At 48.5% G+C, this 13,930-nt stretch overlaps 1 protein-coding gene across 1 annotated transcript in view; it reads right to left on the minus strand.

Moving 5' to 3' along the window:
- Window positions 1-10,961: 10,961 nt before the first annotated feature.
- LOC125487191 (lysoplasmalogenase-like protein TMEM86A) overlaps window positions 10,962-13,930 on the minus strand; it is a 12,220-nt gene continuing 9,251 nt past the window's right edge. Inside the window, exon 3 of the mRNA XM_048617727.1 lies at window positions 10,962-11,389. Within this exon, the coding sequence (XP_048473684.1) occupies window positions 10,962-11,389 (428 nt within the window). The remainder of the gene's footprint in view (window positions 11,390-13,930) is intronic.

Genomic DNA, 13,930 nt, shown 5'->3' on the forward strand with positions numbered 1-13,930 from the left:
CAGTGCTGAGGGAGCGCCACACTGTCGGACGGTCAGTGCTGAGGGAGCGCCGCACTGTCAGAGGGTCAGTGCTGAGGGAGTGCTACACTGTCGGAGGGTCAGTGCTGAGGGAGAGCCGCACTGTCGGACGGTCAGTACTGAGGGAGCGCCGCACTGTCAGAGGTTCAGTGTTGAGAGAGCACCGCACTGTTGGAGGGTCAGTGCTGAGGAAACGCCGCACTGTCGGAGGATCACTACTGAGGGAGCGCCACACTGTCGGAGGGTCAGTGCTGAGGGAGCGCCGCGCCGCACTGTCGGAGGGTCAGTGCTGAGGGAGCGCCGCACTGTGGGAGGGTCAGTACTGAGGGAATGCCGCATTGTTAGAGGGTCAGTGCTGAGGGAGTGCTGCACAGTTGGAGAGTCAGGACATCATCATTTCTGTATATTGAATACCTATATCGGCTTAGTAGTGATTTTGGGATGAACTGAGATTGTGAAAGGTTATATACAAATGCAAAGGCTATATATAAATTTGCTCAATTTTGTCTGAAGAGTCTTCCAGTTTTAACTGACGAAGTAAAATGAATTTTTAAAATTTATGGCCCATTACCCTCCCAAGAAATGCCCAAAGATGGAGACAGAAAGGATTGCAGATGCAGGAAACCAGAGTCTATAGGTGTGAGGCTGGAATAACACAGCAGGTCAGACAGCATCAGGGGAGCAGGAAGGTCAATGATTCGGGCTGAAGCCCTTTGTCAGTCTGCTCCTCTGATGCTGTCGGACCTGCTGTGCATTTCCAACCTCACCCCTATAGACTCATTCCCAAGGGTGGATAGGCCACCCGTTTCATGATTGAGCACAGGATGATCCCAAGTTGAATTTGTGTGTTTGTGCTGTTAAAGAGTCGAGCTGTGTTTCAAAGCTCAGTAACCACTGGAACTGAGAGGAATAGTCCTTTCAGCCTTACCCTCCTGAACACTCCAGCAGTACCTTCTGAACAGCAGCAAGCTATTCAGTAACAGACACAATGCTTACTTTAACTGGAAGAGGATTTGTGTTCAGTAGCAAAGGAGTCTTACTTTAATTGTACAAAAGTCTAGTAGGACCACCCAAGGTGTATTGTATAGAGTTCTGTTCCTCTTGCCTGAGGACGGATATATTTGCTGTCAAAGGGGTGCAGTGGAGATTCACCACTGATCCGAGGGACAATGGGGCTGTCCTGGGTGGAGAGATTGAACAGACTAGGTCTGTATTCTATGCAGTTCAGAACAATGAGAGGAGATCTCATAGAAACTTAAAACTTCTTTAAAGGGACAGACAGAGCATATGCAGGTAATTTGCTTCCCCCGGCTGTAGGATCTAGAACCAGGAGACACAGCCTCAGAATAAGAAGCAAGCCATTTAGGATGAGTTGGGAAGACTTCACTCAGACGGTTGTGAATCTTTGGAATTCTGTGCAGCAGAAGGGCTGTGGAAATGCAGTCTTTGAGAATGTTTAAGTCAGAAATCATCAGTTTATTACAAAGCAAAGATATGGGGATAAGGCAGGAAATTGGCCCTGAGATTGAATCTAAGCCATGATGGGCTGGGTTAGATGGACTGAATGGCCACCTCCTGCTGCCATGTTTCTACTGTCAGCCTCAGCTGCACTGCAGTCCCTTGGCAAATAGCTTCAGTATCTGGGCACAGGAGTGCAGCATGTCCCCTGGAATTTCACTGCAGTGAGAGTCAGTCACATGGGAGAGATACTGGGCTAACCTGGAAGTGAATAAGACTCCCAGATTCCTGGTCCTAAGATCTCTCAAAGTCCTGATTTGGATCTGGATCTGTTCCCTAGGGATTAATGACACAGTAAAGGTCGATTACCCACCTGAGAGAGGGAAGGTCTGAATCAGACATCACAGCCATTGCACAGGCCAGGACAATCGATAGAGGATAGGTGAGAGAAACCATGACAACCTGCAAATAACACACGTCAGGGTGAGAAAGCCATATCAGTTATAACACTCTCTCTGTTGCACATTCGTGGAATGCTCCCTGTTATAATAAAGGTAACATCGCCATTGTCTTACCAGACCATAGGGATGCTCTCTCATCACAGAGAAATAACTGGTGCTGGGGGGTTTTAACCTGAGGATCAGGGGAGAGCTCTTCACAGGAACCTCAGTCAGTGCAGGATTCAAACTCAGACTCTCGATAGCACCCTGTAACATATACCAGCCTTCCGGCCAACTGAGCCGCCTGTTGTCAGAGCCCAGTGCCTGATGCAGAGCTACAAACCCTGAATAGGAGAAAGGGTAAGTGAGTGGTCTTCATTCTCACTCCCAGTTCCTGACAGGTTATGCCCAGGGGAAGTTGGCTCTCGATGTAGGCTTTGACACCCTGAGACAAGGCCAGTTCTCACTCTGTGACCCTACATATGTGAGAACACCGCCCCCTACAAGCTCCGCTCTGAGCCACACGCCATCCTGATTTGGGAATATATCGCCGTTCCTTCACCAGGGTCCAAATCCTGGAATTCCCTCCCTAAGGCCATTGTGGGTCTATTCACAGGACATGGACTGCAGCGGTTCAAGAAGGCAGCTCAGCCCCACCTTCTGAAGGGGCAACTAGGGACAGGGCAATAAATGCTGGCCGACATAAAAACAGAATTAAAGAAAAATGCAGTCACTGCGGCTCTGTACAGGGTGGGATGTTTTGATTCAGTTGGCTGGAAATGCAGAGTGATGCCAACAGCGTGGGTTCTCAACCTCTGCTCTCGCCTGAGGCGTGGAGACGCTCAGGTTAAACCCCCACCACTTGTCTCCAATGAGAAAGTCCCTCTGATGGCTCAGTGCATCTCTGCACTACACAGTGGGGTATGGACATCTCATCCCCTGCTCCCAGGTCAACCAATGTGGAAGCTCTTGATCTGGGGCTGTTCACTAATATTGGTTGAAGACTGAGGACTGTAGCAGTTCACCCCAACTTTCTGAGGGAAAGGGCAAAAATTCCTGAACTTACACTTGAGGAAGCGTTGTTAAAAAAAACATACATGTTGTGAGCGGCTCCTGGGAGACAATAGAGGTTCCCCGAACCCTGTAGACAGTCTGGCGCCTTCAGGAGAGCGGAACTGAGTCCGGGAGATGTGTGGGAGCAGGAATTCTGACAAGATCCATGAGGAAGACAGTCTAACCACGCAGCATCCCAGAGCCAGGGAGGAGTTGAATGACTGTAATAAGCAAAAACTTTCTCTCTCTCTCTCTCTCTTTCCTTCAAATGAAAGCAGATGATAAGAAGAGAGATGAGATAATGGAGCATACCCTTACCTCTCTCTGTGCAGTGATGCCAATCCAAAGCTGTTGTTTCTTGTCAAAGATGTGTGTTGCCTGGTGTTGATGCTTTCGGAAGCACTCTGAGTCTTTTATAGAGCCAGGTACAAACAGGAAACATGCAGGTGTCACCTCCCTGGGACCCAGCCAATCGGTTTCCACAGCTAAGGAGTTGTTTTTTTCTCCTCCTGTCAGGAACGATGAAGCAGCTGAAGCTTTTGTGAAGTGGCGCTCTCCGATGTGATACAAACAGACAGGGTGAAAGGAATTCGCCTCCGAGTTTTGGAAACTGCCTGCCTTCCTTTGAGATGCTCTGTCAAATCCTCTCCTGACCAATCTTGTTGACCTTCTTCCCTCTGTCTGGTGCCGGATCACTTGGCAGCGAAATTACCAAAGCAAATTCAGCAGCACCAAAGGGCTGCCACCTGAATGCAAGTTGTTGTTGTGCACCAGCCACTGTGCACTGTTCCACATCACAGGCAGGGCAAAGGTGCACTGGAGAGAATCATGGAATCCCCACCTTCTGGAAACAAGCCATTCGGCCCATCAGATCCACACCAACCCTCCGAAGAGCATCCCATCCTGACCCATTCCTCTAACCCTGCATTTCCCATGGCTAACCCACCCAGCCTGCACATTCCTGAACACTATATGGCAATTTAGCACAGCCAGTCCACCCCAACCTGCACATCTTTGGACTGTGGGAGGAAACCGGAGCACACGGAAGAAACCCACTAAGACACAGGGAGAATGTGTAAACTCCACACAGACAGTCGCCCAAGGATGGGATCAAACCCAGGTCCCTGGTGCTGTGGGGCAGCAGTGCGAACCACTGAGCGACCGTATCTGGTATTAAAACCAGATTTAGTCGAATAACATTACAACCAAGAGACTGGGGTGGGCTCTTGTTTTTGGAAAGAGAAAGCTGAGGACTGACCTACTCAATGTCTTTGAAGTCATGAAGGGAGTTCAACAGTGTAGACATGGAGACAATGTCACTGACTTTGTGGGGAGGCCTGAACTAAAGTCAATATATGCAAGACAGTCATGAATAAACTCAATCGGGAACCAGGAGAAATGCTTTCACCCAGAGAACAGCGAGAATGTAGCACTCACTCCCACAGGGAGTGGTCGAGGAGATTAACAGAAGTTTGGAGGGTTTGAGCTGTCGGGAGAGGCCAAATAGACCGAGGCTATTTTTCCCTGGAGCATCGGAGGCTAAGGCGTGACTTTATGGAGGTTTATAAAATCAAGAGGAGCATGGCTTGGGTGAATAGCCAAGCTCTTTTCCCCAGGGTGGGGAGTCAAAAACTTGAGGGCATAGGTTTAAGGTGAGAGGGAAAAGATTTAAAAGGGACATAAGGGGCAACTTATGCGCACAGAGGGTGGTGCGTGTATGGAATGAGCTGCCAGAGGAAGTGGTGAAGGCTGGTACAATAACAACACTTAAAAGGCATCTGGATGGGTACATGAATAGGAAGGGTTTAGAGGGATATGGGCCAAATGCTGGCAAATGGAATTAGATTAATTTAGGATATCAGGTCAGCATGGATGGGTTGGACCGAAGGGTCTGTTTCCATGCTGTGACACTGGATATATTTAAAGGACAAAGCTGGATAAACACATGAGGGAGAAAGGAATAAAAAGATGAGGTGGAGGGGTGAAACAACGAAGGGGCAGGACCAGGCTCGTGAGCAGTAGAAATGTCTGAATAGCCAATTTCTGAGCTGAAAATTCTATGGGTAGGACAGGTGACTAAGGTGACAGTGGGGGGGCACTTTGGAACCAGTGACTATAGTTCTATTAATTTTAAAATAGTTATGGAGAAAAACAAAACCGGTCCACAGGTTCAAGTTCTAAACTGGGGCAAGGCGAATTTTGATGGAATTAGACAGGAGCTTGTAGGGGTTGGTTGGAGCAGGTCGTTTGCAGGCAAAGGGACCTCTGGCAAGTGGAAAGCCTTTAAAAGTGTGATAGTTAGTGTTTAAGGTCTGTATGTTCCTGTGAGGGTGAAGGGCAAGGTTGGCAGGAGTAGGGAACCCTGGATGACAAGAGATATTGAGGCTTTGACCAGAAAAAAGAAGGAGGCATGGAACAGGCAACTGGGATCAAGGGAATCCCTGGAGGTATATAGGGGATACAGGAGTTTACTGAAGAAGGAAATCAGGAGAACAAAATGGGGGCACAAGGTAGCTTTGGCTGAGAAGATTAAGGTGAATCCAAAGAGATTCTTTAAGTATATTAAAGGAAAAAGAATAACTAGAGAGAAAATAGGACCTTCAAGGACCAAAGTGGACAAGTATGTATGGAACGCAGGACATGGGAAAAGTCCTCAATGAATATTTCTCCTCTGTGTTTACCGCGGAGAAAGACATGAAGACTTGGGAACTTGGGGAAGTTAGAGACGATGTCTGGGGGACAGTCCATATCACAGTACAGGAAGTGTCAGAAGTTTTAGAATGTATGAAGGTGAATAAAATCTCCTGGTCCTGAGCAGATATATCCATGAACCCTACAAGAGGCTAGAGAAACAGGGGCCCTGGCTGATGTATTTGCATCATGTTAGCCACGGGTGAGGTCCCAGAAGACTGGAGGGTTGAGAGTGAAGTGTCCTTATTGAAGAAGGGCTGCAAAGAAAAACCTGGAAACTATAGAGCAGTAAGCTTAACATCTGTGGTAGGTAAGTTACTTGGGAAGATTCTGAGGGATAACATATACATGCATTTCGAAAGACAGGGTTTGGTCAGGAATAGTTAGCATGGCTTTGTGCGTGGGAAATCATGTCTCACAAATTTGTTAGAGTTCTTTCACGAAGTGACCAGGAAGGTTGATGAGGGCAGGGCGGTAGACATAGTCTATATGGACTTCAGTAAGGCCTTTGATAAGGTTCCACATGGTAAGTTGCTCTGGAAGGTTGGATCACATGGAATCCAGGGAAAACTGGCAAATTGGATACACAATTGGGTTGATGGTCGGAAGCAGAGAGTAATAGTGGAAGGATGCTTGTCGACTGGAGGCCTGTGAGTAGTGGTGTGCCTCAGGGTCAGTGCTGGGCCCATTGCTGTACGTTATCTCTATCAATGATTTGGTTGAGAATGTACAGGGCATGATTAGTAAGTTTGCGGATGACACTAAAATAGGCGGTATTGTGGACAGTGAGGAAGGTTATCAGAAATTGCAGCAGGATCTTGATCAGCTGGGGAAGTGGGCCGAGAAATGGCAAATGGAGCTTAATATAGATAAGTGTGAGTGGTGCAATTTGGAATATCAAATCAAGGGAGGATTTTCATGGTGAATGGTAGGGCCTTAAGGAGTGTAGTGGAACAGAGGGACCTTGGAGTTCAGGTGCATGGTTCTCTGAAAGTGGAGTCACAGGTAGACAGGGCGGTGAAGAAGGCTTTTGGCACACTGGCCTTCATCAGTCAGGGCATTGAGTATAGATGTTGGAAAGTTATGTTGCAGTTGTACAGGATGTTGGTGAGGCCGCACTTGGAGTATTGTGTTTGGTTTTGGTCACCTTGCCAAAGGAAGAATGTTATTAAATTGGGCAGAGTACAGAAGAAATTTACAAGGATGTTGCCAGGACTCAAGACACTGAGTAATAAGGAGAGGTTGGACAAGCAAGGACTTTTTTCTTTAGACTGTAGGAGATTGAGTGGGGATCTTATAGAAGTGTATAGGATCATGAGAGGCATGGATAGGGTGAATGCACTCAGTCTTTCTCCCAGGGGTGGGGAATCAAAGGACCGGGGGCATCAGTTTAAGGTAAGGGGGAAAGAATACATGGAAACCTGGGGAGCAACTTTTTTACACAGAGGGTGGTATGCATATGGAATGAGCTGCCAGCGGAAGTGGTTGAGGCGGGTACATTAACAACTTTTGAAAGGCATTTAGACTAATACGTGGATACGAAAAGTTGAGAAGGATATGGGCCATGTGCAGGGAAATGGGAGAGCAATGCAGAGCTCGAAGGGTTAATACAACTGGAACCATGTACAGGCTGCCCTCTGCTGGAAGACAGTATCCAGGTAGAAAGAGGGTGAGAAAGAGAAAAGAGGCGAATGTGTGAGAAAGTCAGAGAAATGGAAGGACGAAATGGCTGACGAGACACAAAAATAAGTGAAAAGGGAACAGAGCAACACAGAGAAAAATCTAAGATTAAAGAAATGAGTCTTATATTGTCTCAGTGTAAACTCTACAGAAAAGATTTTGGATATGAATCTGGATTTGAGAATACCAGTCAACACCCCCAGTACAATACTGAGGGAGTGCTGCACTGTCGGAGGGTCAGTGCTGAGGGAGCGCTGCACTGTCGGAGGGTCAGTACTGAGGGAGCGCCGCACTGTCGGAGGGTCAGTACTGAGGGAGCGCCGCACTGTCGGAGGGTCAGTGCTGAGGGAGCGCCGCACTGTCGGAGGGTCAGTACTGAGGGAGCGCCGCACTGTCGGAGGGTCAGTGCTGAGGGAGTGCCGCACTGTCGGACGGTCAGTGCTGAGGAAGTGCTGCACTTTCGGAGGGTCAGTGCTGAGGGAGAGCTGCATTGTTGGAGGGTCAGTGATGAGGAAGTGCCGCACTGTCGGAGGGTCAGTACTGAGGGAGTGCTGCATTGTTGGAGGGTCAGTGCTGAGGGACCGCCGCACTGTTGGAGCGTCAGTGCTGAGGGAGTGCTGTATTGTTGGAGGATCAGTGATGAGGGAGCGCCGCACTGTCGGAAGGTCAGTACTGCGGGTGTGCCACACTGTCAGAGGGTCACTGTTGAGGATATTTCATTTTCCACTATTGGAAGTACTCTGCTTGTAAATGAGATGTAAAATCAAAAAGTTCTGCCTGTGCTCTCGGTGATAATCCCACAGTCCGTATCAATAGAAAAGCAAAATGCTCTCTCTGGTTTGTGTCCCAGTAAAATGCTCTGAAACATCATCACATGCAAATGATCCTGTTATTGTTACATGTGGGAGCTTGCGATGCACAGATTATCCACTTGTTTTCCTGCATTATCACAGTGGCTACACTGTAAAAATGCTTTATTGATATTAAATTGCTTTGAGATAATCTGAGGTGGTTTAGAGAAAGGCAAATTCTTTCTTCCTCTCACGGCCCCTGCTCTTTTTCCTTGGTGACTGCTCCTGTGGGATGTGAATGTCCTCAGGATAATGTCTCCTCTGGGGACTGTGGGTCTCCTGTGTGTAAATCACTGCTTTTCCAAGCCACAGTTTACATTCCCAATTGAACACATTGGCAGAACCACCGTTACAAACTCTCCCACTGGGCAGTTAGCATTTTGCAACTTTCGAGGGGTAACCTGGTGCAGTTGTATCGATGCAACATAAATGCAGCTGTCATGAGAAAGAACATCATTTTTTCCAAGTGCGGCCTGCCCCTGATGAGAGATAAGATTTTATATCATATATAGCATCATAGAGTTGTAGAGTCCTACAGCACGGAGACAGCCCTTCGGCCCAAACTAGTCCCTTATGTCCAAAATGTCCATCCACACTAAACCATTTCCCTGCACATTACCCATATCCTGCTGAACCTTTCCTATCCACGTATTATCCAAATGCCTTTTGAACATTGTTAATGTACCCCCCCTCAACCACTTCCACTGGCAGGTCATTCCATATACATACCACCCTCTGTGTAAAAAAGGTTGCCCCTCAGGTTTCCATGTATTCTTTCCCCTCTTACCTTAAACTGATCCCCTCTAGTCCTCTATTCCCCACCCCTGAGGAAAAGACTGAGTGCATTCACCCTATCCATGCCTCTCAAGCACTTATACACTGCTAGAAGATCCTCCTTAGTCTCCTACGTTGTAAGGAAAAAAGTCCTAGTTTGTCCAACCTCTCCCTATAACTCAGTCTCTTGAGTCCTGGCAACATCCTTGTAAATTTCTTCTACACTCTTTCCAGTTTAATAACATCCCTCCTATAGCAAAGTGACCAAAACTGAACACAATACTCCAAGTGCAGACAATAAATAGGAAGCTACTTGTTTCAAGAGTTTAATCAAGTCATATACAGGCAGCATAGTGGCTCAGTGGTTAGCACTGCTGCCCCACATTGGCAGGGACCTGGGTTCGATTCCATCCTCGGGTGACTGTCTGTGTGGAGTTTGCACATTCTCCCTGTGTCTGTGTGGGTTTCCTCCCACAGTCCAAAGATGTGCAGGTTGGGTGGACCGGCCATGCGGGTTTACAGGGTGGGCCTGGGTGAGATGCTGTTCAGAGGGTTGATGTGGGCAGAATGGCCAGCTTCCACACTGTAGGGGTTTTATAGAAACTCAGTGGCTGTTCTAATGCTTCACACGTGCAGTAAGACCAACTCCCTTCCATTGCAGTTACCCTGAGTACACAGGCTTAGGGACTGTTGTGGTAGTGCATCTACCTCTGAGCCAGGAGGCCTGGATTCAGGTCCCACCTTCCCCACCGACTGTGTAATAACCGATGAGGAAATACCTTGAACCAGCGTCCATTCACTGACGATAGTGCCAGAAGGCGATAAGTGATTGCCTTCTCCAGACTAACACTGAGATCTGGTCCAGATGGCATCTTTTCCCCTTCCCTTTGGTGCAGTACTTTTCAGAGTTCGTGAGCATTTTCACACAGGTTAACCGTATCCCACACGTCCGTTTAAAGGCCCAGGGCAGGGTGGGGGGGTGAGGTGAGGAAGGGGCTCTCTAACAGCTGGAACTGACTGGAACCTCGCTGGGGAGATTGTTTTTGTTCTGGGTTTGGGGCGTGGCACCTGCCTTCGGACGTGCACCGATTTCAATCAGCTACGAATAGCAGGGCAGGTCGGATGGGCTGAACGGCCTCCTCGTATTCCCAAAGGCCCAGCCAAGGTTTGATCAGCTTTTGGTGCCAACAATGGACTGTGACGCGGGACTCAAGAGTTGGTGTGAGCTCCTCATTCGGAACGCCACCATTTGTCACGTTGGCTTGGCCCATTTCCCGTGGGATCGTGCTGAGCTCCCGAGCTCCCGATCCCTTGTCTGAGCCATTGCTTGTCCGCATCACCGTGCTTAGAGACAGCAAGACCTGGCAAGTGAGGTTCAAGCACGAAGGAATGGGTCCGCATGCAGGAGCTACCATCCAATATAGTCTGAATGGATGCTCAAGATCTAAAGGAAGAGGGGAACAGGAACAAGTGATGGACATGTTTAAAGGTAAAATCACTATAGCCTTGCCTAGGCCACAGGGCTGCTCTCTACAGAGAGAGAGAGAGACAACTGCTGGTGGTTTAACCTGAGGGTCACCACACCTCAGGCAAGGGGAGAGGTTGAGGAGAGTCCAACATAGAAACCTCAGTTGATGCAGGAATCAAACGCATTCTGTTGGTACCACTGTGCATCACAGACCAGCTATCCAGCCAACTGAGCTAACCAACAGCCAGATGAACGAAGGGTTAGTTAAGCATGGATTGGTCGTTTAATACAGGGAGTTGGTCATTCATGGTGGGGCGATGCGTTTTACAAAGTGTGCTTAACTGGGATAAAGCTAAAAGTGTGGTCTTGGTTCAGAAAGTTTATCTTTTAATTTATAACAGAGGTTTAATTCACATTGCAAACAATTCCTGTTCACTGGCATTATTCACATGGCGTTGGGTTGGACAGTACAGCTCCTGCTTTGAGTCTCTTTGATCCGTTTCTGGTGGCTTGAGGTTCTCTCTCTTTTCAATTCCGCTTCCAGAACATATCCGGCTCGCTCTGTTCGACGATGGACAGCGAGATTAGCATCTGGGCCCCATAGTAGGTCGACATGACGATGGCGCGGGCGTGCGGCACGGTGAAGCAGAACCGGTCGATGGCCAGCACCAAGTCGGAGGCGATAAAGATCACAGCTCCTGCCGCCGTGCAACTCCGTCCCCACGTTCGTTCGTAACTAGAGCAAGCCACGCGCGCCAAGGCTCGCCAACTCATCAGACCCAGCATCACGATGTAGCCCGCCATGGCGTAGATCATGGGGCCTCTCAGGTAAGAGTAGACAGCAACGTAGTAGATCACGCTGAGCAGCAGCAACATTAGAGCTATCCAGAGCCTCAGTGGCCGCAGTCCGAAAGCCCAAGTGTACAGTAGGTGTGAGATTCCGAACATCAACATTCCTACAAAGCATAAAGCAACATCACTGTTGGTTAAAACCTCCTGCTTCTTCCCCTCTTGATTCCATTTGTATTGATTTCTTATTGCCTCATGTACCGAGACACAGTGAAAAGTACTGTTTTGTGTGCTACCATAACTTACATAAGTACATCAGGACAGTAGAACACAATGCAGAATACAATGTTACAGCGACAGAGAAAGATTAACATTAATACATAAGAGGTCGAGGACCAGAGGATATAATCTCAGAATAAGGGGGACACCTATTTAAGACAAAGATGAGGAAGAATTTCCTCTTCCCAGAGGGATAGTGAACCTCTAAGGTTTTGGAGTAGCTTTGTAGCTCGTGGAATCTCAAATGAACCTGTGGAATTCTTTACTGCAGAGGGCAGCTGAGGCTGGGACATTAAGTATATTCGAGGCTGAGAGAGTTTGGTTACCATGAAGGATTCTCCTAATCAACATCTCCCCTTGCCTGAGGCATGGTGACCCTCAGGTTAAACCCCCACCAGCTGTCTCTCTCTCTCGAATGAGAGAGCAGGTACATGGTCTGGTAAGACTATAGTGACTTTAGTTTTCACTTTCAGTGAGGGTATTGAGGGTTCTGGGGAAAAGGCAGGAAAGTAGAATTGAGGATTATCAGATCTGCGTCAATCTCATCAGATGATGGAGCAGACTCCATGGGCCGAATGGCCTACTTCTGCTGCTACATCTTATGGTCTTCGTTTCTCCCATTTATTTTATAATCCCCGTCCTCGTTTTCAAATGTCCTCCATGGTGCGGCCCCTCCCTATCTCTGACATCCTGTCCAACCCCAAAATCCTCCAAGATCTCTCAAGCTCCTCCAGTTCCCATTGGGGCTGTGCCTTTAGCCGCTTGGGAGCCCTGGAGGTACTCCCTAAATCCTTCTGGACCTCGGCCTCACCTTGCTCCCTCGAAACACTGTTGCGGGTTCACTGTTTCTGGGGAGGTGATAGTGTAGTGGTATTATCACTGGACCTGTTAATCCCAGAAGCCCAGGTAATGGGGACCTGGGTTCAAATTCCACCAAGGCAGATGGTGGAATTTGAATTCAGTAAAAATCTGAAATTGAAGAGTCCAATGATGACTATGAACCCATTGCCAATTATTGGGGGGAAAAGCCCATCTGTTTCACCAATGTCCTTTAGGGAAGGAAACTGCCATCCTTACCTGGTCTGGCCTACATGTGACTCCAGACCCACAGCAACGTGATTGACTCTTAACTGCCCTCTGGGCAATTAGGGATGGGCAATAAATGCTGCCTAGCCAGTGATGCCTTCATCCTATGAATGAATTATAACAAAAATCTACCTCTGAGACCAAGCTCCTGGTCACCTGCCCTAATATCTACTTCCATGCCTCAGTGTCAATCTTGACCTGATTTGCATTAAGGCAAAGCATCTCGGGAATTTTTAATTCCCTTCAGGTGCTAGATAAATGCAAGTTGTTGTTGTAGATGGCAAAGACTGGTGAGACGTACTGCTGAGGCAGTCAATGCAGAGTATCCTCACCGACCCTCAGCATGTGCCTCCCAGTTAGGATCGGATTGGGGGGAGGTGAGGGGGAGGATTAAGCTGGACAGGGGGGATTCTGTTCCCTTCCACTCGTGCCTCTCAACCCCAGGTTTGGGGGCAGTGCCTTACCCTGCCCAGCATTTTCTCATTTTCCAATGAGATTCTTTGAACCAATACATAATTTACCCATCCCTAGTTGCCCCTTGAGAAGGTGGTGGGGAGCTGCCTCCTTGAACCGCTGCAGTCCATGTGCTGTGGGTTGACCCACAATGGCCTTAGGGAGGGAATTCCAGGATTTTGACCCAGTGACAGTGAATCGACGGTGATGTATTTCCAAATCAGGATGGTGAGTGGCTTGGAGGGGAACTTGCAAGGGTTGGAGATCCCACCATCAACCCAGGATTGTTGATGGGATCTTCCTATGCTGGTGCCACGCCTGATAACCAAGGCCAGGGAGTGTTTGTGATGTAAGGTGAGCAGTGGGAGGAGCTCCCTAGGGGCTGTGCGATGTTTACTCACTCCACACGTGTGGATGAGATACCCCTCACGGTGATAAAAGTGTCTCCCATGATCAGTTCACCACCAATTTCACGCTGGTCTCTTTCTCACTGCCAGGCAATGACTGCATTCATGTAGTGCCATTCACAACCCCACAGTGATCTGAAGCAGAGGGAATGCTTTGTGAAGAGCAGTCCATGCTGCAAATTAGGAAATGCAGCAGCTGATTTGTGCACAGCAAGACCCCATTAACAGCAGGTGGATGATGGTTGATTGTCAGTTTTGGTGACGCTGATTAAGGGATAAATATTGCTGGCCCGGCACCGGGGAGATTTACCCCTGCTTTTCCTGGGATTGACGGCATTGGATGTTTATCATTCAGCTGACAGGAGCCCTCCCTCATACAGACCCTCCGACATTGCGGCACTCCCTCAGCACTGACCCTCCGACAGTGCGGCGTTCCCTCAACACTGACCCTCCGACAGTGTGGCGCTCCCTCCTGACCCTCCG

Source organism: Rhincodon typus, chromosome 37 (genome assembly GCF_021869965.1).
Source record: "Rhincodon typus isolate 14 chromosome 37, sRhiTyp1.1, whole genome shotgun sequence".
In the NCBI taxonomy this organism is placed as follows: domain Eukaryota; kingdom Metazoa; phylum Chordata; class Chondrichthyes; order Orectolobiformes; family Rhincodontidae; genus Rhincodon; species Rhincodon typus.